The sequence below is a fragment of the Passer domesticus genome, chromosome 5 (genome assembly GCF_036417665.1).
Source record: "Passer domesticus isolate bPasDom1 chromosome 5, bPasDom1.hap1, whole genome shotgun sequence".
Lineage (NCBI taxonomy): Eukaryota > Metazoa > Chordata > Aves > Passeriformes > Passeridae > Passer > Passer domesticus.
Window position 1 is genome coordinate 53,719,812 of NC_087478.1, and position 26,124 is coordinate 53,745,935.

At 42.1% G+C, this 26,124-nt stretch overlaps 1 protein-coding gene and 1 long non-coding RNA gene across 4 annotated transcripts; one reads left to right on the top strand and one right to left on the bottom strand.

Annotated features, from left to right (window-relative positions):
• Positions 1-243: 243 nt before the first annotated feature.
• Positions 244-12,474, bottom strand: NDUFA9 (NADH:ubiquinone oxidoreductase subunit A9). The gene is made up of 11 exons (XM_064420555.1): positions 12,371-12,474; positions 10,085-10,255; positions 9,240-9,337; positions 8,965-9,056; positions 6,459-6,600; positions 6,020-6,122; positions 5,489-5,556; positions 5,278-5,354; positions 3,760-3,855; positions 1,885-1,951; positions 244-520 (listed from the first exon to the last, which is right to left on the bottom strand). Exons 1-11 carry the CDS (start codon positions 12,408-12,410, stop codon positions 353-355), a joined length of 1,122 nt encoding a protein of 373 aa, XP_064276625.1. The 5' UTR covers positions 12,411-12,474; the 3' UTR covers positions 244-352.
• Positions 12,475-12,546: 72 nt separating this feature from the next.
• LOC135300764 (uncharacterized) lies at positions 12,547-24,304 on the top strand. Of its 3 annotated transcripts, XR_010362541.1 has the most exons (3): positions 12,547-14,941; positions 19,289-19,425; positions 22,978-24,304. It is a non-coding gene; the product is annotated as an uncharacterized LOC135300764 (long non-coding RNA). The 3 variants fall into 3 exon arrangements; XR_010362539.1 differs by lacking the exons at positions 19,289-19,425; positions 22,978-24,304 and adding an exon at positions 15,987-17,660; XR_010362540.1 differs by lacking the exons at positions 19,289-19,425; positions 22,978-24,304 and adding an exon at positions 17,296-17,660.
• The last annotated feature ends 1,820 nt before the right edge of the window (positions 24,305-26,124 follow it).

The window sequence follows — 26,124 nt, forward strand, 5'->3', positions numbered from 1 at the left end:
TGAGCTAGTCCCGAACTGCAACACTCTTGAAACTGTTTGAACACCTAAAGCTTAGTGACACATTTGCTTTGAGAGCCAAGGGAGAAAGGGACAAGTACTATGGCATATTCCCTCTAGTCCCAACCTTCAAAACATTACATTGCTCACCGGGCTAAGCAACCATGTTATTTCCTTCTGTGGCAGAGAGAAAATTCACATTGCAGTGACAATCCCCCCTTAACTGAAAAGACAACACTGGTGAAATACAGTTTACATGATTAATACATTTTACTCAGTATGTACACAGTTCTCCAAAGAAGCTGGGTCATCCGAAGGCAGTTTAAGAAGCTTTAAATATCCCCCTTGCCAGTTGTTACATGGGCTGTGCTTTTGGCTTTGCTTCCTCCAGCTCAGCGTCCAACCAGCGGAACCTGCGGTGACGGCGCAGGACTTCGATGGCTTTTTGTTCCAGGGAGGCTGGTTCAATCCCCAGCTCTTCAAAACCAGGAAGGTCAGGAAATGTCATGTCTGTTGTGTGAAACTTCAACAAGAATGGGGAGGGTAAGGAAAAAAACAAAAGATAATTCACTTGAAATGAGCAGCTTTGCACCCAATGCAATTACTCTCCTGACAAAAGAAGTAGAGGAAGAAAGATTCACACAGAACTGTGGCACAATTACACAAGCTCTTGAGTACCAAGACCTTCAACAGGAGGTACAGGTATTCCGCACCCAGCAAGAAGTCCTTCAGGCTTTAATTCAGGAATAAATACTATGCACGAAGTGCCTTCCTTTATTCTCCATACATTATCAGGGAGGTTACTGCATCACAACAGCAAAATTAAGTGAAACTCCAAGGCTATACTTGAACTCCAATTATGGATATTCTGATTTGTCAAGAAAATGTTGTGTTGAATTATCACCTCTGGTAGATTGTTTTGCTGTGTTTATGGTTTAGAACATGGCTTGGTACAAATATTTGATTCTATTACCATAGTTAAATATATTACCTATAGAATTACTATATATTAACTATATTCTATATATGCAACCCATAGAAAACAGAGATTTCTCTTATGCTGGTGTTCCTTGAAAGGTCTTTTAAATCAAATACATCTAATATTGTACATATTATTTAAGGAAGAGAAGCTTGGAAAGAGGAACAATCAGACCCAGAAGTGACATGGAGAAACTCCCTCTTACACTACCTATGCTACAGCTGACTTGCAGCAGTTTTAGTGATTTGGTGCAGGCTTATTTTATGAAATATAATGAAAGAAACTACAAAGGCAGCTGAAGGTTTTTGGAGATGTTACAATTATATCCAGGGGGACAATCAGGTTAAGTAGGCTATTGATGTTGTATTGTAACAAAATATATTGAAATTCCAGTGCTGCAAAACAGCTGGGAGAGTCACTCCGTAATTCAGAAAGCAGAAAGTTTAGGCAATGTACATGACTATCTTTGCTACCCTACACATATGCCAAATTTTGACACTAACCCTTGCCAATTCCTGCTTTTTCCTTGCTTGCAGTTGGTTTTTTGCAACTTATTTCTCCACCCCCAATGAAACACTCTGAGAAGTCAGGAATAAACATGAAGTGGCAATGTTCTCGCAGGAAACACACTTGAATGTTAAGCAAGATTTTGGAATGTGTACAGGGTGTCAGTTCAACTTCAGTTGTTAAAAACACCATTCCCTGGAAGATGGAAGTGATTTGAGTGAATCTAGAGGAACATAAACTAAGAGTGGGGAGCACTTCCCCCCTCATTTTGCTCATCCAACCTCTACTTTCGGCTGTTTTCAATTCCATGTGGTTTTGGAGAATGCAAAACTGCAAGTGGGAGTAACAAATGCACCATGAAATATTTCCCAAGAGGGATTTTTGGCTGGTCCCACACTTACCCGATCCACCTTGTCCCGTGTCAACCACGGTTCAAACGGATTAATCTCAAAGAATCTTGCAACTAAACTGTGAACAGAAGAAACAGTATAAAAGCGCAGTCATTTATCCAGATACATAGAAATCTGGTAAAAATTATTTCAGACTTAATAGATGGTGAGCAAGAGGTTGTTCCAACAGCAAGCAGCTGTTCTTGCAAGCTCTGAGTTCATTAAAGCACTAGATGTGCCAGCCACCAAGTTCTTCGTTGTGTTTCTGTTAATTAACTGTTCCTGAATTATTGGATCTTGTATTATTTTACTTTGGAGAAGCAGATCTCTAGAAGTTAAAATGAGCATTAGTGGGTGGGGAAAGTAAATCCCCCATCCAATTCCCCACACACCAGAGGGCTGAGTCTTGCCCCTGCCTTTCATTCAAACTCTGTTCCCTGCCAGTGTAGGCAGCAATCCAATTAGTCACGATGTTGGATTCAATGCCTCCAGAAGAAAACACACTTGCTGACAACTAATCAGCAGTTATCAGCAACACAAACATGCTGGTGGAATCTGGAGCAATCTATAAAAAGGGTGAGGACTGGGGTATCTGCAGTTTTCAGAAATGAATTTTCCCTTGAAAGAAATGAAATCTGACGGGGAAAACAAAATAATGGTACAGTTCTTGCTCAGTGTCTTGGGACCAACAGCAGAGTCTCTCACTGAACAGGCAGGACCTCTTGGTGAAGTGCTCACCTGGCAGATCAGGGTGTTACTGAGTTACTGCACACAAACACAACCAGGCTCATTGGCCTTTTAGGTGCATTCTTTTCACAAAAATATGAACTATCACTTAGTTTAGCCCATAAATAAAAAAGCATAACATGGACTGCAGCAAATGTGAATGAAACTAAGAAGCATCCACATAGCACCTTTCTAACAAGCTGCTCTGTCACCAGAGCCATGTGCCTGGTGCCTCTTGCAGCCAATATAGGAACAGCCAAAACAGTTTAAGATGTTCTAAGTGTTCTTCATCAGCACTTCCATGGATCCAATGCTGAGTCGTACTGCTAAAAGGGTTCTAACTCTGGTAACTGATTAAGCTTATTAATTTGCATTGTACTAAAAATGAGGAGGACTAGTATGCTAAACAATAACACAGCCCCATTCTGCTGAGGGCAACTTCTGAAATGGCATGTATTGTTTGAGCTCTTCAAAAAGATGTGACTATTCTCTAAAAATCAGGCCCAGGCTCAGTAGCAGGTCCTTAAGGTCGTGCAAAACAATCTGTCAGGGCCTGCAGTCAGCAACATACACACAGATTTTCCCTATGGTATTGTTAAAAATCATTTGGTTTGCTACTAATTTTATTGAATTAGGACCTTTTGCTACTTCTTGGCTCAGCAAAGCCATTAAATCACAGAATGACTTAGGTAGGAGAAGATGTCCAGGATAATCAAGTCGAACCTCTGCTGATCACCACCTTGTCAACCAGACTAGACTACTGACTGCCATGCCCAGTTGTTTCTTCAACACCTCCCTGGGCAGCCCATTCCAATGTTCAACCACCCTTTCTGTGAAGAAATTCTTCCTGATGTCCAACCTGAGCATCCCCTGGTGCAGCTTGAGGCTACGTCCTCTCATCCTGTCCCTAGATGTCAGGAGAAATGACTCTGGAATGAATGGCTATATTAAGCTCACTACAAGCATACATTTCATGTACCAGCTCATCAAATGCAGGCCTGTCCTTGAGCTGAAGGCTCAAAAGTGGCTAACAAGTACCTTAGAAAGGCAACTTCTGCAGCCCCACCACTTTAATAACAACTGGGCAGAGCAAATAACCCACACAACAGGTATTGATGCTTCTGTGCAGCCAAGAGCTTACTGAATTAGGGTCCCACTTACTGGTAGAGAGGCCGTGGCAGCGGGTAGGGAATGAAAGGGCGGTGGGCAATGGCGTAGATGTACTCAACCATGTCGTACAGCAGGTACCGGTGAGGGCTGGAAGGGAACACAGCAAACATCACACCTCAGTCACCTACACTGCAATATTAACACCCAAGAAGAAAAACAATTTAAAACCCTCCAACCCCAAGGCTACAAAGAGCCTGTTTCTTCAATCCAAGTAATTTGCCAGCAGAGATTCCCCTGTGGCTCACAGGGAGGAGGTTTATCCCGGAGGACTGCAGCCTGTAGAAGGGCCCATCCTGGAGCTGGGGAGAAGCATGGTAAAGATTCGGCAGAAAGGGACAGTGGGCATTTGGCTGCTGGCCAAGACTAACCCACCACAACCACACTGGATGAAGTGTTTCTGTGTGCTTTGAAAGCACACCTGAATGTGCCTCCTTCCATGCTGACTCCAATTCTGAATTCAAAGACTTCCAGCACTGTGACAGGAGTTTGTTCAAGCCCACTTGGAAGCCAGAAATCAAATGGAGAATTAAGGATGCTTTATTAACAAGACATCCCATCTTTGGTAGAAATGGCTGCAGGGAAATTGATTCACCAGCCTTTACTTGACTAACATCTTGTTCTATTTAAAAGCAAGATGAATTGTCCAAAAAATGCATTCCCCCTCTCTCAAGACAGAGAGAATGAAGTAGTCAGTCTTCCATCCACTTGCCTAGGAGTAATACAAACCACTGGAAATTCCCATTTCTTTCTTGTTCAGATTGTACCTTGGCATTTTAGGCTCTCTAGATGTGCTCAGCCTAAGCTGTCAGGTATCTTCCTTGGCTTTCCAGGCAATTTGCTGCCATTCCAAAACATTCTGAAAAGCTCCATGACACCACAAGAGCACACTGACGAGCAGTTTGATACATGCAGGATCGCAGATGCCAAGGTCTAAGGTTACAAGCATGAAAACTGAGCCTTCAACTGACATGTTCTCCAAAAAAGTTCCAAGAGATCAGAGAACCATAAAATGGTTTGGGTTGAAAGGGACCTCAAAAACCATCTCATTCCAGCCCCACCTTCCACTACCCCAGGTTGCTCAGAGCTTTGTCTAACCTGGGCTTGAACACTTCCAGGGACAGGGCAGCCACAGTTCCTCTGGGCAACCTGTAAATCCAGTCTCTAACTGTAGATCCACTGCCTCTAAGATCCAATTCTAATTCCAGGTGGTTTCCACACAGCTTTACCAGAATTCTCCCCAAATCCATGTTGTCTAGCATGTTTTCCAAGCTGCCTACTTCTTTGTGTGCACATACATCACATGAAATGTAGTGGAGCCCAGATTAGGATTTTCAGAGTACTCACAGTAAGAGCTTGCTTGAGCCATTTTTCCTCCCAAAAAGGAGGTGGAATTTATTGCAGCTTGAACTGTGTGCATGGATGGAGAAATTAAATGTACTGTGCAGCATGCCAAAAAGTGACACCAAAAAGATGTACTACAGTTAATGAGAATCAGAGAAAGTGACTTACCCAGCCAAGGCATATGTTTTTCCTTTTGCATCAGGATTCTTAATTGCATTAATAATTGCCTTTGCTACATCAACCACCTGTGAGGAACAAATTCCAACAGTTACCAAGAGAAAACAGGAATACATGCACACACTCTTCTTTCAGAGGTGGTTTACAGACCAACACATCCACCCACCGAGGATTTGAGATTGGGATTTCATGTAAAACTTACATAGACTGGTTGCTTCACTGTTTTTTTGCCCAGAGAAACAAGAGGGACACCACCAAACCAGCGCATGTCTGATGTAAAAAAAAGAGAAAATCTGGGAATCCTTTCAGTATCAGAATAACCAAGACATTTGACACCACACTGAGTGTGGGTCTCTTTTGAAAATTGACTTCTCTTTAAAAAAAATGGATTGGGAAGAATTCCCAGCCAACTGCAGCAGCATTTTTTTTCAGGACATTTTAATTTTCATATTAACAGTAACGAGAGGGCTGCATTTGCTGTTTCCTTAGAGTGAGTCAGTACACACACCCCTCAAAATAAAATTATTACAAAAATAAAAACAAAGAGCAATATCTAACTAGACTGAGAAAGAATTCTGTCAAGAGGTGAGAATTTAGTATGTTGCTGTATATCCCACACATTGCTGATAAGAACACACCTGTCTGCTTTTCAGAAGCAAATACCATTTTCTCTCTGTTCTCTTCAGGCAGTTACATAAATCATACATGGATTTATCATTCCAAGAGTACCTACTTGCATAATGATTGAGAAATCGGTCCTCTCTCCCAAACATCTCAGAGGGCTTCAAAATTACAGCATCTGGAAATTCTTCCCTCACAACCTCCTCTCCAACAGCCTATCAATAAAACAAACACATTCATTACATCCATGCTGAACCAAGCAGAAGTAGATGCCTTTCATAGCAGAAGGCACCCTTAACTACAGAACTAAAAAAAATTATGCCACCAGTAGCACAAAAATTATTTATATCTAAGCCATTTGATCCTCGAGATGCTGCTCTAAGATAAAAGTCTCACAAAAAGCCCAAACATTTCTCAGCTGCAGAAAACAGCCTGTAGTAAATTCATACACTGATTTCCTTCAAACAGCTCCAGCTGGGGGAGAAAACCAAACCCAAACCAAACACAAAGTACATTCTCAGGAAATATACTTAAGTGGATTCCAGACTTACTTTGCTCCTGAGGTATTTAGAGGGACTCTTCATGCTAGCATTCAGGTGAGAGATGTGAATGAATTTTTCCACACCAGCTTCCTTACTTATATGTGCGATACTTTGAGGAATATTTACAAATTCATCTTCAAATCTGAAGTTTCTAAAGCAAGGCAAGACCCAAACATTACTTTAAGAGCAATCAACAATGGCTGCCACTCAGCCAAAAAGCAATTATTACATATTACTTGAATGTATTACCAAAAACCTACATTGACACTCTTTGTTAGAAACAAAATTTCCCTTTATGATGGACTCTTCATATAATGAATATTAGAGGAAAGTGAAATTGCAACTGTAATCTTCAATTTTAGCTTCTCTGCCCTTTCACCTGATAAGATTAAATCAGTATGAAAAATCCTCTTGCCCACTTGTCTGTGACAAACAGAAAACTCCCAGTGAAAGTGGAAACACATTTTTATTAAAAGAAGCACTCCTGCATCCTGACCTCTGAGGAAGGCTATGTTTTTACAAACCCTGTTCAAAATTTGCCATGATTTGACACACCTAATTACACTACAAAGAAGCTCAAAATTTCTGAGCAGCACAAATCAGGGCAGGTGCTTGGCACGGGGGGAGAAGATAAAAACAAACCAGAGAACACAGAGGTGCTCATGCAAATGGAAAAACGATTTGTCAGAGCATTTAGAACCATTTCAGAGCTGAAAGGGACTTCAGGAGAAGCAAGAAATTCTCCCCTCACTGTATGACATTCAAGGGGCCTAAATTATAGGGTTATACTGTCAACCAGTTTGGTATCTCATCAAGAGCAATACAGAAGCTCTGTCTCCATGCAGAACTGCCAACAATTGCAAAATTGCAAGAAAGAGAACTGGCTTCTCATATTGTTGTATTGTCCCTGTAGGCACCCCTGCATCTAGACCATTTGCTTTGGGTAACAAGCATCTAATCCAAACACCTCCCTCTCTGTCCTTACATCCTCCCACAGCTCTTCAGATCCCACTGGAGTCCAAAGAAAGCCTTAAAAATACAAAGTTATTTTTGAGCCTTCAATAACTAATCTGATCCTGGGAACCATCACTCCTTTTCTGTTCACCAAAATAGATTTAGAAACACACGAGAACAACATCCCTCCTGTAACCATGGAGTTTCAAACAACACAGTACACACAGAGGAGCCTGGACACAAGTACAAAGCAAAGAAGAAAATATTTCATGGTAGGCTTTGCTTTTTTTGACTGATCTCTCCATCTAATCCTACTTTTCTTCCTGCCCAAGTTTTTCACAGGCTCTGGAATGATTACAACGGTTACTCTGACCTCATGTTTAACAAAGCAGAGAACTTGATCTCAGGGTTTCAGCACCACCACTGATACCCACATGCACAAAACATGTGATTAAAACATTTGTGCCACACAGCGGTTAAGTTCTGTAATGTCCAAAAGTTTTGAACATGGACCAAGACTTGTCTGTTTCAATCTATTGAAACTGCACAGAGAACAAGGTTTGGGGACCTTTAAACAGAATAAAACTTTCTGTTGTTGTCCTCACATTTCCTTTTAATAATAAAATAAACTGTCTTTTCTATAAATCACACTTTTTACACAAGACCAGAAATTTTGAACATCAAAGGGCTGGTCATAAAAAAAAAGGCAACAAAAGCATTAGGTTTATAAACAGAGATGAAACTGGTATTGACGTTTGTTTCTGTCTACTATCAGAGCAAAAATTATGCATCATACAAAGGCAAATCTCACCACTGAATTTTTGTCTGGCAGTTCTGCACAAGGCTTTAAATAAAAGGGACACAATTGTATGAACACACACACACACACACTGAAGGTGGCTGTTACAGGCATTTTTAACCTAAAATATGGGAATTTTAAAATGAATTTCAAAAAGAAACTATTCTTAGAAATTATTATCAAAGAATGCTTCTGTAGCTAATATTGTCTGTGCCAAAATTCTACCAAGGAATGATGTTATTAGTCATAATCTTAATGATCAACTTAATAATCAACTCTCCATCAGCTATTCCTGTTTGATCATGGCTTTTTCTAGCAGGCTACAACTCATAACTATGTCCAAGTGACAGGATGAAATCTTACTTCTCTGATAATGTAAATGCAAATATAATGTAAATATGAGTTAAATATAAAAAAGTGTCAATGTAAATATAAATATAAGAAATTGGTAAGGCTCTATTATCTATAGGAAGGCACTCAGGGAACACCCACTAGGTATGAGACAGTAGCACATTTGATTTTTCTGACAGAACAAAAGTTATACACTGGAAAAATGTGGAAAAAATGCACTTTTCCAAAGCAGATCACAACCAGGACTGGAGTTAACCTTTTAAAGAAATTTTATATGCAAAATGTTGGGGTTGTCTTTTCACAGAAGCCAAAAACAATGGCAACATCACTGCACACACATGCTGTAAAACATGGCTACGATACCTGGTGCTAATCTATCACATATAAGAAAAGAAAGAAAAGGAAAATTACTTTGTTTCCCATTCCTTTCCAATAAGGTTAATGACCACATTGCTGTGTTCCACGGCTCTTCGGATGGAATCTTTGTCCCTACAGTCCCACTCCTGCAAGCAGAGCATCAAATGGGGAAAATATGAGGTAATGTGTAAATAAGCATCACCAAAGCAAGCTCTTTCACACCATTTCCATTTAGAGGCTAAACAACAGCTGGAGCTGTGTCTTTGAGAAGGATTACATAGCTGCCTTGTACAGCCAGGGGTTTGTGCTTGGTCTCAAGCCAGACTCACCATGAAGAGAAGCTGCCCCAGGTCACCCATGGGCCGCAGATACATCAGGTCATACTGATCACAGCGATAGGGGATGATGACTTGAGAGCCAATGCGACCTAAAGGGCCACAAAACCCCCAAAGTTTCAAACAAATACATGCCTTTAAGTAGATGAATTTCTGAATAAACAAAGCCCCCTTTTCCCCCTGGCATTAAAGCACTACAATTAGACATGAGTATCTTGAGTGCATATTTGCAAAGCTAAAAGTAGAACAGAACTAAGGTTCTTCTTAAACCCATAATTCAAATTCTTAAATAGGATTTTTCCTTAATATTTGGGCTTGCAAGACAAAATGCCAAAGCTCATTAACAAACAACAACAAAAATAGTGTGTCCTATAAACACAGCAGAATACCTAAAAATGGAACATTTACAAGGATATTCCATTTTGTAAGCTGCATGAAAAGAAGGAGAGGAAAAAAGCAGCATGGGTTATTTTCCAAAATTTAAATTCAAAAGGGCAATTTTAAAGAATTCCAATCAAATTCCTGCAAACCTTTAGTAAAACGTCCCAATAAGGCTAAAACCAGAGGAATCAAATACAGGCTGTAGCTCTCCTTACACTTGAATTCCACAGAGGGGTAAGACTTCTTTTAATGACCTTAACCTTCCAAAGCTCCAAAATTTCCTTGATTAAAACACTTTTTACTACTTGTTACATGCTGAAACTTAAGCAGACTGCAAAACGCTTTTAGGATCCACAATGCCAGAGACTTCTCCATCACCCTGCAACCCAGAGACGAATTGGTTTTGTTAAACATTTTTTTGGGTAGTTTCTTTAATCAGTACTCCTGGTAAGCATTACCTAAGCGGTTGACAACATATCGTCCCAGGAAACCTGTGGCTCCAAAGACAGTGGCCACAATGCCACTGACAGAGGATCTTCCACTTCTGCCATGAGGGATCACGGCGTGATGGACCTGCCGGTGCTGCTGCAACACCGACGGTGCTGCAGTCAGGACAGAAATTCCATGGCCTGCAACACGGAACAGGAGAGAGTTTGAGACATTAATTCAGCACTGCTAGCTCACAGTTTATATTGGTTTCCTCATCAGATCCTTTTTCTCTAATATACCACGCCACGACTCCTGGGCTGTTTCAGAGATATTTGGAGAGGTCAGAGGGGAGCAGGCCTGGGAAGTTGCTGGTAAAGTTAAGGACGAAACCGAGACATGGAAGGAGCAAAGAAAGAACATCAGTTCTTACAGAGCAAGTAAAGCTCACTGTGAGTTTAAGGTGAAGCAAGTAAAGAATACTCAGAAAAACATAAAAATATAGCAGAGGAAGCAATCCTTTTGTATCACAGCTCTGAAGCAAGATGAAAGGGAGAGATGCAAAGAGCCAGATCCATGATACATGGCATACGGCCTCAAAGCTCTTCCTTTCCTCAAGGAGCTAGGAAAACGTGGGAGCCATGGAGGCAGGACATCATCAGGATACTAATATACAAGAGCATGTGGTGACAGGACAAGAGGGAATGGCCTCACACTGACAGAGAGGAGGTATAGGATAGGATATGAGGAAGAAATTCTTCCCTATGAGGGTTCTGAGGCCCTGGCACAGGTTGCCCAGAGAAGCTGTGGCTGCCCCATCCCTGGAAGTGTCCAAGGCCAGGCTGGATAGGACAGGGAGCAACTTGACAGGTGCACACTAAAGAAGGCTTTATCCCAGTGTGGTTAGGAATTACTAGTTACACCGTGGCACTGACATTCCAGCCACAATGATCTTCACAGAGAAGATCAAAAGCATAGGGTGTGTTGAGGCACAAATGATATTCTGTTACCTCAGCTGGCAGAGCTCAAACCAGAAAGTCCAACCAGATTTCAGCACCTGAAGGAGGTCTTTTGCTACCCAAAAGTCTGTCTATCCCTATTCTCTCCATATCCGATAAACTGGAAAAAGATATTGCATCTCCAATTTTGTCCTGAAAGACAGGTTGAGAGCCACTGAAAGTTAAAAAATCAGTAATAATTTATAGTTTTCAACTACCCAGTGGCTTCACTGCTGTTACTTCTTCAAAAATTATTGGTGGCAGGCTCTCCATAATGCCTCTTCACTATCATACCAACAAATAACACCTAATTACTGTTTTGTATTCTCCACTTTTGTCTATTCCTCTGCTGCACTTACCTTACGCTATATGGTGTTTAGGGATGAGCAACTTTCCTTGTTCTATAACTCTATGAGGTCTGGCTACCTTAAATTATCACCAGCTATGGTTATAAACCTATTCATTGCTCCAAATTACATTTTCCAGAGCAGCTGTGGCTGGTCCATCCTTGGCAGTGTTCCAGGCCAGGTTGGATGGGGTTCTGAGCAACCGGGGTAGTGGAAGGTGTCCCTGCCCATGGCAGGGGGGTGGAACCAGATGGTCCTTAAAGTCCCTTCCAATCCAAATAATTCTGTCATTCTATGAATTAAAGCTCAAATATCTGCAGCGAACCCAAAGCACCTTTTTCTCTACACAAAAGTTCGTCTATCCCCATTCTCTCCCAACTCCACAAACTGGAAAAAGACACTATAAATGAGAAATCTCTCATTTTATCCTGGAAGAGAGTCTGACAGCCACTTAGGTACATAAAGAATACGCCGCTCCTATTTAAAGGATATTAAATTCCTCCCTGCCTCTACCAACAAAACCAGTTTGCTATCTCCCATGCTACTCAATCTAAGACTGTGGGCAAAATCAGTTTAAACAGAATCAAAGACCCAAATACACGCTTTAAATATAACATTGGCAGCTGAACTTTACCATAGTTCATGGCCCAAAGGTCACAGTCACCTAAGAAACCGCAAAAGGAATCCAAGCTTTTATCTACAGGGCAGTGACAGCCCCAGCGCGACACCCGCAGCTACATCCCGAGCCCTTTGCGCCCCAATCCCCAGCTCCGGAAGGAGAAGGGAGGCACAAACACGATCATTTCCGCGCCCCCGGAAAAATTCGGCAGCTCCTTTCCAGCCGCTGCGGTGCGAGCTCCCCTCGCGCAGAGCCGGGATCGGAGCTCAGTCCCGGGCCGGGTCAGAGCCGCACGGGCGGGCCGAGCTGGGTGAGGGCGGTGGGCGTGAGGGGCCCGCCGGGGCTGACACTCACCTGCCCTTGGCAGCCGCAGCCCGCGCGTCGCCGCCGCCATCTTGTGTCTTCCTGGGGCGGGGCGGCGCGTGCGCGGGGCCGCGAGCGCAGCGCGGCTGCGCGGGGCGGGGCCGCGGGGCCCCTCAGGGGCTTCCGCGGTAATTAAAGTCACATTAGCGTTGGAGCTCATTAGCGTTGGAACGGTGGTGGATGTGGCTGAGGCGTATTTGTGACTGCAGATCGCCGTGTCAGCCGGGCTGTGGCACTGAGTGGTGCCTCTGGTGTTTCCTTCAACACCTCAGGGTGCAGCAATTAACTCCACCGCCAACCTGGGCAGCCTATTCCAATGTCTAAGAAAAAGTTCTTCTTAAAGTGCAGGAATTCTTCGTGGTGTCCAACCCGAGCCTCTCCTGGCACAGCTTGAGTCTTGTCCCGTGCCTTGTTCCTTGGAGCAGAGCGCGGCCCCACCTGGACAGTTTCGGATTAGGGGTGGATGTGGTGCTGTGCAGAGCTCTGTGCTGTGCATAGAGAAGGAAAGTGCGAGTTGCCGGTGTGTTTGGCCTGTTCGCAGGCGGCAAGGGGAAGGTGAAGGCCTGGCTTTTCCCTGGGCACTCTCAGCGCTCCTGAAACCGACCGTACGGTGGCGATGTGGGCTTGCAAAAAGAGGAAACGCTCCTGGCCTTGCTCTAAAGCACTACAAGTGTAGAGCCAAGCTGAAAATGTCACTGCACTCTACTCCACTGGGTCGGAACAAAAAGATTTTGCTGACTTTCCCTTTCCAAGTACATACTCTGATTTGCACCACACTCAAATGGCAACACGAACTCCTCTGTGCTAATAAATATTTTCACTCTGGCAGAGTCCGGCTACAAACTTGAAACCATCTGGCAAAAATACAACTCACAAAAGTGCCAGCTGAGAAAGCTCTTGCTGCTTACAACTTCCATTGCACCCAAAGAACTGCCAGAACACACCTTACTATCTACACTTTCTTCTCAGCTCTATGAACCATCACAAGCCTTCAGTCTCACAGAGCCAGGATCCAAATGGAACTGCTCACACGCTAAAGGTACCAGGATAGAAAGCTCATCAACAGTTTGACTTTTGCATTCCCACCAGAACAGTTCAACAGCTCTTTCACTGACAGAGCTGCCTATTAGGAAAGGCCTTTAAATTTCACCAAGATTACCCAATCTGTAGATCCAAAATTGGTTTGTTTGCCAAAGAGTGGACCTATAAGCCTATCTCAAAAGAAACAGCAACCCCTCCTCTGGAATAAACAGCATCCAGGAAATGAGCCCCTACAAGGGTACCAGAACACTGTTAACTGGGCATTACCTGCCCAGGGCACTCTTAGCAGCTGCACACCAATCCTGAGCACAGGACCTCGCCCAAAATAAGGCCAAAGTTTCTGAAGGCCCCCTCTGAGAAGTGGGAATCACTTCCCAAATTGAGCAGTGTGAGAAGCAGTTCTTTGGGTGCAGCTGAAGTTGTAAGGCAGCACCAGCATTCTCAGCTGACACTTTTCTGAGCTTTACTTTTGCCAGATGGTTTCAAGATTGTAGCCGATCTCTGCGAGAGTGAAAAAATGTATTAGCATAAAGGAGTTTGCGTTGCTGTTTGAGTGTGGGGCAAATAAGAGTTTGTACTTGGAAGAGCAGTGAAATCCTTTTGTCCTGACTGTTGATTTGAGCGTAGTGGCGATTTCAACCTGGATCTGCACCTCAGGTACTTCACATAGGCGAGGCGCGTTTTCTTCTTTGGCAAGTCCACACCGCCATCGTGTGGTTCATTTTGTCAGTGCCCAGCAAAGAGCCGAGCGCTTTTCTGTCGTGGCATCATTCGTGTGAGAGCAAGCAGTGTAGGGGCTCTGTTGTGGATGCTCAGTCCAGACTGAAATCACGTGTTCCTGCATAGAAGGAAGGGACGTGTGATTTTGCATGTGAAGGAAGACGAATTGTCTCACTGTTTGCTGTGCAGTTTATAAGGCTGCAAAAGGAAAGTGAATTCCAGCACTGCCTCTCCCTTCTAGAATTTCTCCTGTGGGACCAGGTGCTGAATGTTCTTAGCTTTGTAACTGGACTCTGAGACTGATGGTGCATGAGGGTCTCAAGAGCTGAGCATGCATTCCTGAGTGTACTGCACTTTAAAAGCTGCAAGGACAAAGTGAAGGCCAGCGCTTACTTTTTGTTCTAGGAGCTTTGGATTGGGAGCAATAGCTGGGCATAGCTGGACAAGTTCTGAAGCTGGGCTGCAAGAGTGTAGGACTGTGATGGTCCATGAGCAGAAGTCCACGGTGTGTTTTGCTTTTTACAGGATGTGAGTTAAATGTGGAGACAACAATAGCTTCTTGAGCAGGCACATTTTGTGACCAATAGTTCCACTTGATACAGTTCAGGTTCAGGAACTCTGCATGATCAAAAGAAAGAATGGGGTGGTCCATTTAGTTTGAAAGGAAAACTTCTAGCCCCAGTTCACAGGGTGTGTTGATAGCCTTCAAAAGTAATGTGAAACTGAGCAACTGTTTTCTCTTCTTTTGATTCCAGATTAAAATGATCCAGCTGGACTCGGCGACAGAGCCAAAGTGTCAAGGTACATGCAGCTGGAAAAAAAAAAAAAGGCACAATACTAATGTGTATTGTGGCATTTAAAGCTGGAAAAGGGATGCCCAGCACTGTCTCTTTTGTTCCAGGATCTTTTCTTTAAGGCAGTTGATGATACTGAAAGTCTTTAGGCGAAACTGAAAGGATAGGATTCCACATGCAGTTTAGAATAAATGTAACCTTCCATTTGAAACCCTAACAGGCCTTTAATTACGGCAATCAAGGGGCACTCTGACTTTGTGTGCCAGGGAAAGAAACAGTTGCTAGCCAGCCCATTCTTGTTGCAGCTTTCCAATGCACACGTCAGTGTCGGTTTACATGCATTCCTTCTCAAGTTTCTTTCACTCTTTTCTAAAGCTTTCCTGAATTCTGTATAATAGTTTTCCCCAAAACATTTGCATTTCACCTCTACTCATCGAAATTGGTGTTAAAGTCTTTCAGAATCTCTTAGGAGGTTGCAGATCTTAGTGACAACAGAGCTTTACTTTTAGTAAATTCTACTTTTCCTATTTTCCTTTACAACAGCCCACAAGAACAGTCTTAGAATAGAACTAGAAGAAAGGCAAATAATTAACAGCATTCTTTTGGCTTTTCTTAGTCCTCCCTGCAGTGGAATACAAAGCTGTTAAGGCCATAACTCCCTTTGTTCCTGCTTTTGCTTAGTTTGATATATGTATATGACATGGAAAGAGAGATAAATAGGGACTTTGAAAACAGAATATCTAATTTTCTTTTTTTGTTTTTGGTTGTGGCAACTGTGTTGCTTTCTCATCTTTTCTGATCAGAAATCTCTTTTTAAAATTCCTAAATACCAGCTGGTTTCTGCTCAATCTCATATAGTCATGGTTTGTTTCGTCTGGTTTCTTGTGGTGAAGAGGAACTTTCCCATTTGGCTAGTGTTAGGGATATAGTTAGTAATTCGTGCAGATAAAATATATAGACTTCTATAAAGTATATGAACCAAACCGGCTGTACATAAAGGGGGGGGGGGGGTGCAGCTAGGAATTTCATTCTCAGGATGATGAAACTGGCAGACCAGCAAGGAGATATCATGACATTTATATACGAAGAAAACCTCGGCTGCACAGGAGATGGTCGTTCACGGTAGCATGTACTCAAAGATGATGGCCGGGACGTGATACCCATCTGAGATAACCGGAGCCATCAACACCTGCCGCCTGAATACAGGATTCTGGGAATCGAGGAAATGCATTGATCAATTCCCGGACGAAGGCTTTGTGCAGTTCAGGCTGAAGAAAAGAACCAACTTGAATATGAAGAACTCAAAAAGGAGACAAAGGGACTCTGCCACGGGCAAAATAAAGAGTATAAGAACTGCAGCCTCGGAACAGCCAGTGTGGACACAGGGGGATTTGGTGCACTAGAGGCCAGATCCACGTCCACCCAGCCCATCTCCCAGGGGTGTTGTGCTGTCAGTTTGATTGTTGGCTGTATCACGGTCACTAATAATTTTTCTTTGTTTTTATTTTTATTTCGATTGGGTCAATTTTTATTTTTACCTATAACAGCTAGTAAAAAAAAAAATCACTTTCTTTAGGCTGATATTTAAGTCTTCAACTCTATCTGTCTGTAATTATATAGAGAGACGGAATAAGCTCAAATTCTGATGGCTTCACTAGGGTCTGGAACCTTTCCTACAGAGTGCTTTTCTTGATGGAAGACATTTTATGCCCTTTTTAAACTCCTATACTGTTGCTGCATAGCTGAGTGCGCTAATAGACTTTGCCTTGATTTTAAAAGGAACTTCAATGCGGTATTTACAACAATGAAAAAAGAAGCAATAGTATAAACTTGGCCAACATGCACCCAAAACCCCTGTGAATTTTGTCTGCCTGTTAGAAGCAACATCGTTTCTAACTTAGCTTTTACAGAGACATTTCCAACATTGCTCTTCAGAATACAAGGAAAAATTGTTGCTTGCTCTTGAGATTGTAATATTGTTTGTAATAAATGTATCGAATTCATGCTCAAATAACTGTAATAAATATATCCGTACTTAGGAAAAAAAAATATATATATCAAATCACCCTTTAGAATATGTTACAAAAAGCACACAGGTTTTTAGAACTCTCACACAAGGGTTGGGAAACTGCTTACCTCACTAGATTGTAGCACACACAGGTGTTCACTGAATAAGAGTCCAAATTAGCAAGTGAAGGGAGTAGCTCCTACTGAATTCTGAGGGAATCTCTGAGGGGCCTAAGCCATCATTGGCCTATAAGGACCGAGGACAGCTCTGGACTAGCATGTGAATGCTCAGTTCCCCGTAACTTGTATTTTACATGTATCAGTTCCTGGACACTGTATTGTTTGTCCAAGCAGGAGACAGGATTTCTCCAACACCGGACAGAGGACAGAGGACTACATGAATATTTGAATCCTTCCCCGGACACTGTTCTGTCTACTCGAAGATAGAATTCTCCTAACATCGGACAGAGGATGAAGACCGTATGAATATTCAGAGAAAGAGAAAGGAACAAAAGAAACCTAGTTCCGGGCAAGAAAAACAGTATATAACTGAGGCTCACCCGAGCAAACTTTGTAAACTTCACAGGTCTGATGCGAGAGGGGGTCAGACCTGTGTTCACCCAGGGTCGAGTCCTGGGCTTGACACTGTCCTTTTGATTGTGGCTGGCAGAGATTGTATTTCGATTTACAAAATAAAATCTATTCCCTTTTTATTTTAATCTGGCTTTCCCAAATCATTGATTTGGCCTGATCTGGTTGTTGCCTATAACATTGTTTGATTTTAAAAAAGAGACTTAAAATTCACCTAGATGGCAATATCAGCAAGAGGAGGTTTTGTAGAAAGTCACATCTTTAACTTCACCTTTTTATGTGTCTTTAATTGTGCAAAAGTTAATTTTCTATTTTGCAAGACAAATCAACTTAGTACACCGTGGAGGTATTTTGCCATAATGTCTGGTTTGCTCTGGAGATTGTTTGGAAATTGTCAAGTCTGAAAAAGATCAATGTGAAAACAAGTAGAATCCTGACGTTTGTGTCTTTTCCTCCAGAAATACTTCTCTCCTGAGTATCCACCTGACAGCCTTTGCTTTGAGCACTTTTGCAGGGAGAGGATCCAAGCTACACTTTTCCACTTTTCCCCAGGAGCCTCCTGTCTTATGGCAGGCATGTCACAGTCAGAAGAATGTTCCTGCATTTCCATAAGGACAGAAATAAAGACTATAGCATTTATAGAACATCTGCTGCCCAAGTTGCTCAGATTTAAAGACACTGTTCTGTGTGCTGAAAATCAGGCCCCTTCATGAAAGCTTATGGTGAGAAATAATTCACAAGGAACCATGGTTGTTTCCTATAGATGACAAACAGCAGGCAGTCTGAAGGAAGCAGAAGAAAATCAAAATAAATACCCTATGAAGAGAAAATATTTGTATTTCTTCTGCTGTTCACTCTGACACTCAGGCAAAGATAAGGAGGAAAACAATATTTCCTGCTATTTTTACACATACCTTGACCATAGGTGTTCTTACTGTTATGAATAAGGGGGTAATTCATGCTGGAAATGTAAGATTATTTATGTAATATAAAATAAAGCTTTAAGATCATTCCAGCAAAGGGGAAAGGGAGATTGCCACACAGGACAGCTCACAGCTGAGGAGGAGGTGCATCATTAACATACAAAGAAAACTTAGCCTGCACAGGAGATGGGCACTCCCCTATGGCATGAACAAGAAAACACCAGGCATGACGGCCCATGAAGATGTTCACCTCAGAAAGACAGGACGATCAAGGACATGCATCTGAATGAAGGATTCCGGGAACTGGGGACAGATACACATCAATTCCCGGGGGAGGCTTTGTCCAGCGCAGGACAGAGAATAGACACTGCATGAATATGGAGGACTCCAGGAGGGGACAAAGGGACTCCACTGCGAGCAAGAAAAAAAATATAAAAACCAAACTCTGCTAGGCATCATTGGTGAACAGGGGGATTCAGTGTGATAGAGGCTGGATCATAGTTCACCTACTCCGATCCCAGGGTCAGGGCTGCTTTTTGATTGTTGGTGGTCGGGACTGTATATAAATATTTATATTTATATCGCAAATAAATTCAATTTTTATTTTTTTATCTAATTGGCTGGATCAATTTTTACCTATAACATTACTGAGGAGGACAGTGTTTTCCAAGGGCCAGAGACAAATTGATTAGAGAATCTGAATATACAGGAAAATATCAGGAACTGCTCTTTGTGCTTTAGGCACACTCTTTAATAAAGGATTCTTTCTTTGCAGGACTGAAAATATTAACAATAATATCCTGAGGTTGCTATCTGTTTTCTTGCACTGACAGATACCACCAGCACTTTAAAGAAGTGTTTACTTATGTCCATGAAGACTTCTTAGTACAATGTGGAAATGCAGTGTACAGTTAACACTTCCTCAGCAAGCAACTTAATTGGGTTTCTTCTCCTGTTCTTTCAAAGAAAGGTAAATACTGTGACAGGAGGTGAGTAATAAGAAAAAAAAAGCCATCCCGTTGTCCCAAACTGGAACTCACAGGCACTTTTAAATATATTTTGGGTGAAAAGGCAGACATTTTAGCAAAATGAAACCCTTTGTAGGGTTTCAGAGATTTTTAGCCATTCTTTGCATGGGTACTACAGGTGAGGTCAGGTGACATAGCAGCACTGTACCACTGAGTGCTGCCAAAAACACTGTACATACTCAAAATATGTATTTAAAATATTCTGTCTTAAGCTGTAACACTGAAGGCATGTTAAATACCCAAGATGTTCAAGCAGGAAATTAGCTCCTTTGTGTTTGATGGAACTATTTATGTTACCAAGATAATAGCCTTAATTGCTTTTCATCTTTGTACAGTTTCACTATTTGCACTAAATTCAGCTGTGAAGGCAGATTATTCAGGTTCAAGTTCCAGCTATACTGCAATAGGAAATTGCTGAAATGTTTACATTGCAAGCAGAGCAGAAAACATGTACATAGGGAAAATATGGATATAGTTCATAGGAATTATGAATACATTTCTATTAAAAATTCCATTTTGGATCCTGAGTGGAAGATAAATTTTTACCATGACAATCAACATGATAACCCCCCCCACACACTGTTTCTTTTCTGTATTTTTTGGAAAGAAGACCTGAGTAAAAGCAGAATCCTTTTATCCTCAGGTTAGGAAATGTAGTTAAGACCAGATCCTTGAAAATGGGCCTTCTACATGGAATTCCTAAGGAAAACCATGTCTGGGAAAGGAACTTGGCAAATATTGTGTTATCTTTTGCCAGAGGAAGATGTGGTGGTTTGGGCTGAAACATGAACAATTATTTTGTATTTTATCATTTGAAAGGAATATTTATTTCCATATTTTTCAGTACAGGTACTAAGTTTTCATCTCTACTCACACACATACATAGCCAGACTAATTGTTCTTCTCTAAAATATTATTTTTAAATGATTTCTTCTCATTCTAAAACACTTGGAGGTTTCCAAAAAACTAATTTTCAAAAAAACATTGCCAATAAAAAAACTCGGAAAATACAGATGAGAAGTAATTTTTGTGGTTTCGTTTTTTGTTTTTTTTTTTTTGTTGTTTGTTTGTTTTTGTGTATGTGTGTTTGTTTGGGGTTTTTTTTTTGTTTTGTTTTGTTTGTTTTTTAAAGATATTTCTATTATCTTTTTTTACTGCTCAGACTTATCTGTAAAATCTCAGGTGCAGGAACCTTATCTTACACTGTTTCTTTAAAGAACCATCTCATAATAAACACCCTCAACTTAAAATTCAGGAATAAAAAGAAAAATTTGTGTGTAGCTGTCTTCAATAGTACTGATATTTCCTCACATTTAAATTACCTTGTCAATTATTTTGGGAAGAGCTCAGCTGGGACAATCATGTGAAGGATTCTAGTTGCAGGCCTATTGTTTCTGGGCTTTCTGTCAGCTCTTCTCACCCTACACAAAAGTCATAAACCCTGCTTACAGTACACTGTTATATACGGCCAGCAGCTTCAAATAGGCTGCTCCAGGCAGAAAAGCAGGATTTGGCCTGGATCATGGATAACAAAGCTGGCAAAGTGTTCTCAATTGGCACTCAATTTTCAAAGATAAAAGACCACCCTCCCTACCTTCTGGTGTCCAGGATTGACACAGAAACCCTTTGTGTTGGTGTGATTCACCAAAAGATGTCTGAACAGGCTTCTGTCCCTTCCAAGTGTGAAACCCTTGCTGTAAAAAGAGTTCATGAGTTTCCTTTGGTGTTTATATGGAATCTAAACACTGTCTCCACCCACTATGGTAAGATGCCTTGGGGGTATTTGCAGTTCATATTGACACCTTAAGATTTTAGCTTTTACATCTTTCAGATTCTGCACTGCATTAGTATGTAAATCTAAACTCCATATAGACTGTTAGCAAGCTCTCTTCACATTTTGGAGACAAAACAATCCTTTTAGGACTGAGAGCCAAGAACATCCTCTGTCTCGGGCCCAAAAAGTATAAACAAAAATAAATGGCGGGGGGGGGAGAGCAAACAGGGGGTACATTACTTCATTACCTGAAGCTGTAATTAAAGAACTGACCCCTGATAATACAATTTATATCTCTCTGAAAAACCCATGACTATCATCCATCTGGGGAGTAGCCCCTGGAAGGCTTTTGACTGCCCCAGGTGTACCTATTGAAGGCCTTTAATAAATACCCACTGTTATAAGTGAAAAATGAAAAATAGTCAATTTTAAGAAAAAAAAACTAAAATAGAATGTATTTCGTGACCGTAATACAGTCCCGACAGCCACCAATCAATCGGACAGCGTACCCCCCCCCCCCCCGGGAGGTGAGCCGGGTGGACGTGAGATTGGTCTCACTAGCACCAATTCTTCCCCATCCACACTGGCTGCTCCGAGGCATCAGTTCTTATACAGTTTACTTTGCCCCGCGGCGGAGTCCCTTTGTTTCTTTCTGAGTTCTTCATATTCAAGTTGGTTTCTTTCTTTGGCTCGGGCTGCACAAAGCCTTCATCCGGGAATAGAATAATACACTTCCCCAATTCCCAGAATCTGGCATTCAGGTGGAAGGTGTTGATGGCTGTGGTCATCTCAGATAGGTATCTCATCCCGGCCATCATCTCTTGGGTGTCACTGGGTGCATGTTTCTGTGAATGCCCATCTCCTGTGCAGCCAAGGTTTCCTTCGCATGTAAATGTTGTGGTGCCTCTCTGCCCATCTGCCGTGGTTTCGCCATCCTGGGGAAGAATCTCTCCCCCCACCCCGTGTACCAGCCGTTTATTTTACACATAAATTTTATATGTTATGAGTAGAAAATTGTAATTTTTTTGAGTTTCAGAGTTAAAAAGAAAGAAAAAGTCTAACCGGTCAGACTTCTTTGGGTGTGCTGCCAAAGAAAAAGTTCCTAATTACCTGTTAATGGCCGGTGATTAACTGATTGTTCCTCTGATGCTGGCCGTTTGCCAAAAAGATACCAAGGGAAACCCTCCAGTGTAAAGAGAATGGGCAGTGACACCAGAGACAACATGCAGATGAGAAATGCATTGCACCCTGGGTTTTTACAGTTTTACAGTTTTTACAAGAAAAACCCCTAAAAATCATGAGCCAACAAGTGACTTAAGTGATGTCTAAGGATGGGAGCATAGTCCCGTACCTGCTTGGACCTTTTTGTTTCTCACCCTAACCTGAAAAGAAACTGATTAAAGAGACACCCGGGGTTTTTAAACAAACAAGCTAAGGACTCCACGACTCTCCCGTGAGGACAGAGTCCCCAGCTCTGTCTGCAGACCAGTGGACAAAGCTGCATCATCCTCCTTCTTCGTGCCACGCCTGGGAGCAACGGCGGCGAGGGCGCAACCGGTCGATTTCTCCCCACCTGAGCTGATTCTTCTTAATAAAGGCATTAAAAAGGAGAAAGATCTCCTGCCCATTCATTTCATTATACATCTTTTATTTCCACGAATTACTAACCATATTTCTAACACCGCTTTATTCTCTTAACTCTGTTTAACACCTGTTCTAGGTAGCCACTCCAGGGCATCAATATAACACAGAAACAGCACAGCAGAGAAAAAGCCCTGGCTTCCGGGTTTTCCCCAAATGCTACCAAGATGTGCCTGCTACCTGGGAACTGGTAGGACAAAGGTACACATGAAGAATCACAGGCTGCAAAAATAATTCCGCAAGCACACAAGGACCATCTCAGTACTTGCTGCCAACAGCATTCCAAACCTCTGTCTGGGATTTCTGTCTGAAAGATCTGTCCCTTGATTTGAAGGCAATTTTGTGGAATCACAACACGTTATTCCATCAGCCAGATTCTCAGCTCAGGGGTGAGAAAGCTGCAATGCCATTACACCTTAATTGGGTGCATTTTCAGCATGTTGATTCCACTGCAGCCTCATCACCCACCCAGACCTCTTCTAGCAACCTCACCACAGAGGAGGGGATGGCAGAGAGGAGAGAGAGTGCTCCTAGAAGTGCCATGAGGTGTTCATGAAACAGAAACCAACTTTATTGCAAACAGTAATGGTGTTTTCCTCCAGGCCGATTTGTGATAGGAAGCAATTCTGTGAAATATGTTCCAAAGAAACAAAAGGAATGCTACTGAAATGAAAAATGCTTAAAATGGAGACACATAAGAGGAGAAGCCATGAAATTGTTCTATTAGTTATGCTGTTTGTAAAAGTGGAATACTAGAAACTCTCACTTGTTTCAATGATCTAGGTATTGTAATAAGTGTATTAAATTCATGCTCATATAAATATGATAAATATATTCATACTTAGGGAAATATATATCGAATCACGCTTTAGAATATGTTACAGAAAGCACCCATATTTTTGGATGTCTTACACAAGGGTTGGGAAATCGGTTACCTCACTAGATTGTAGCACACAGGTGTTCACTGAATAGAAGTCCAAATTAGCAAGTGAGCCATGAGCGCCCAAGCCATCATTGGCCAATAATGACCGTAGATAACTGAGGACAACTCTGGACTAGCACGTCAATGCTCAGTTCCCCATGCTTGGTTCCTGTAACTTGAACTTTACATGTATCAGTTCCCGGACACTGTATTGTTTGTCCCAAGGCAGCTTTGTCCAAGCAGGAGACGAGATTCCTCCAACACTGGATGGAGGACAGAGGACTACATGAATATTTGAATCCTTCCCCGGACACTGTTCTGTCTGCTCAAAGATAGAATTCTCCTAACACCAGACAGGAGATGAAGACCGTATGAATATTCGGAGAAAGAAAGAAACAAAAGAAACCAAGCTCCGGGAGAGAAAAACAGTATATAACCGTGGCTCACCAGAGTGAACTTTGTGAACTCCACAGATCTGATGCAAGAGGGGGTCAGACCTGTGTTCACCCAGGGTCGAGTCCTGGGCTCGACGCTGTCCCTTTGACTGTGGCTGGCAGAGATTGTATTTCAGTTCGCAAAATAAAATTTATTATCTTTTTATTTTAATCTGGCTTTCTCAAATTATTGATTTGGCCTGATCTGGTTGTTGCTGTCTTGGTTTGAAAAGACAGGAGCCTGTGAAGGAAGGCAAAAGCCTCCTGTGAAATGGAGAAGGTAAACCCCCTCCCTCCGAATTATCACAACTTCAGAATTAAAAAGGGCTCTCAGGCAAAGATATGGGAACGGGAATAACAGTTCTTTACTAGGAAGAAAAAAAACTAAATAACAATGTAATTTAGTACAAGCAAAACAACCACTGGCAAAGTGAGAAAAAACCTGACACCCTGAGAAGTCAGGGTGCTGATAGCAGTCCAGCCAAAAAGTGGCTGCTCCTCCTGGAGCGGCGATCTGCAGAAGGGTGTAGATCCCTTCCGAAAATGCGGCGAAGGAGCAGCTGGGCCTTGGTTCCTGATTCCTCTCGGAAATCCAGCGAAGAAGGCTGTCTCAGAAATGCTTGTTTTATGGTGGCAGGGATGCTTGGCTCCTCCCTCTGGGTGGAGCATCTCCCAATGGGATGATGTAACTAATCTTACCAGCCACAGTGAGTAATTCAATAGGCTATTAGCAGGACATTATCTTCCTGGCAGTGTCATTGTTCTTGAAAGAGATAAGAAAAACTGCCTAACCCCCAACAGATGGCAAAATAGAATACATACTTATTTTACAAGCCAGGACAGTTGCCTATAACAATATGGATAATATAATTCTGTATTTCTCACCTAATAATAACTTTTGCCTTATGCTACTTAAAAAAACAATGTCCTTAATTTAAAGAATAGCCAAATCATTCTTTTAGGCCCAAAAGGAATTTGCCCTCATTTTTTCACAATTTTAGCTTTTCAAAATTATCAGTTAAAAATGAACCGACAAAATACTAACAGTACTTTGTGTTCCTAGACACAAGTAAAAGCTTCCAAAATATAAAAAGAATGTTTATGCAATGAATGAGGTATGGACATTTTAAAATCCCTCACATTGCCAGGAGCAACTGTGAAAATGAATCCAGGGGAGGAGATGCTGCGTTCTGGCACAGCTCTGATAAAAAAAGGACATCAGCAGCTCTGTGTGGGTGGATGTCTTTGCTCCCACAAGCTCTCCAATAATCTTCCCATTATGTTTTAATACTTCTGTACTGTATATTTCCTACGGATTCTGACTGATGCAAGGGGAGCAGGGTTGCATGGCAGAAAATATCAGTGTAGTCAGCATATCAACCACATCTGAAGCTCCACTCTGCCGGAATTAAGATTTCCTTAGAATCTAACAAAAGATAGCTTTTAAAAAGAAATTTTAAAGAACCAAAACCAAAACAAAAACAAACAAACAAACAAAAACAAAACAGAAAACCTAAAAACTTAAAGAAAAAAGAGGAGAGAAGAGGGGAAGGGAAGTTGCAGGAAGGGAAGTTCTGAGAAAGGAAGGAAAGTTCCGGGAAGGGAAGTTCCGGGAAGGGAAGTTCCGGGAAGGGAAGGGAAGTTCCGGGAAGGGAAGGGAAGTTCCGGGAAGGGAAGTTCCGGGAAGGGAAGGGAAGTTCCGGGAAGGGAAGTTCCGGGAAGGGAAGTTCCGGGAAGGGAAGTTCCGGGAAGGGAAGGGAAGGGAAGTTCCGGGAAGGGAAGTTCCGGGAAGGGAAGGGAAGTTCCGGGAAGGGAAGGGAAGGGAAGGGAAGGGAAGGGAAGGGAAGGGAAGGGAAGGGAAGGGAAGGGA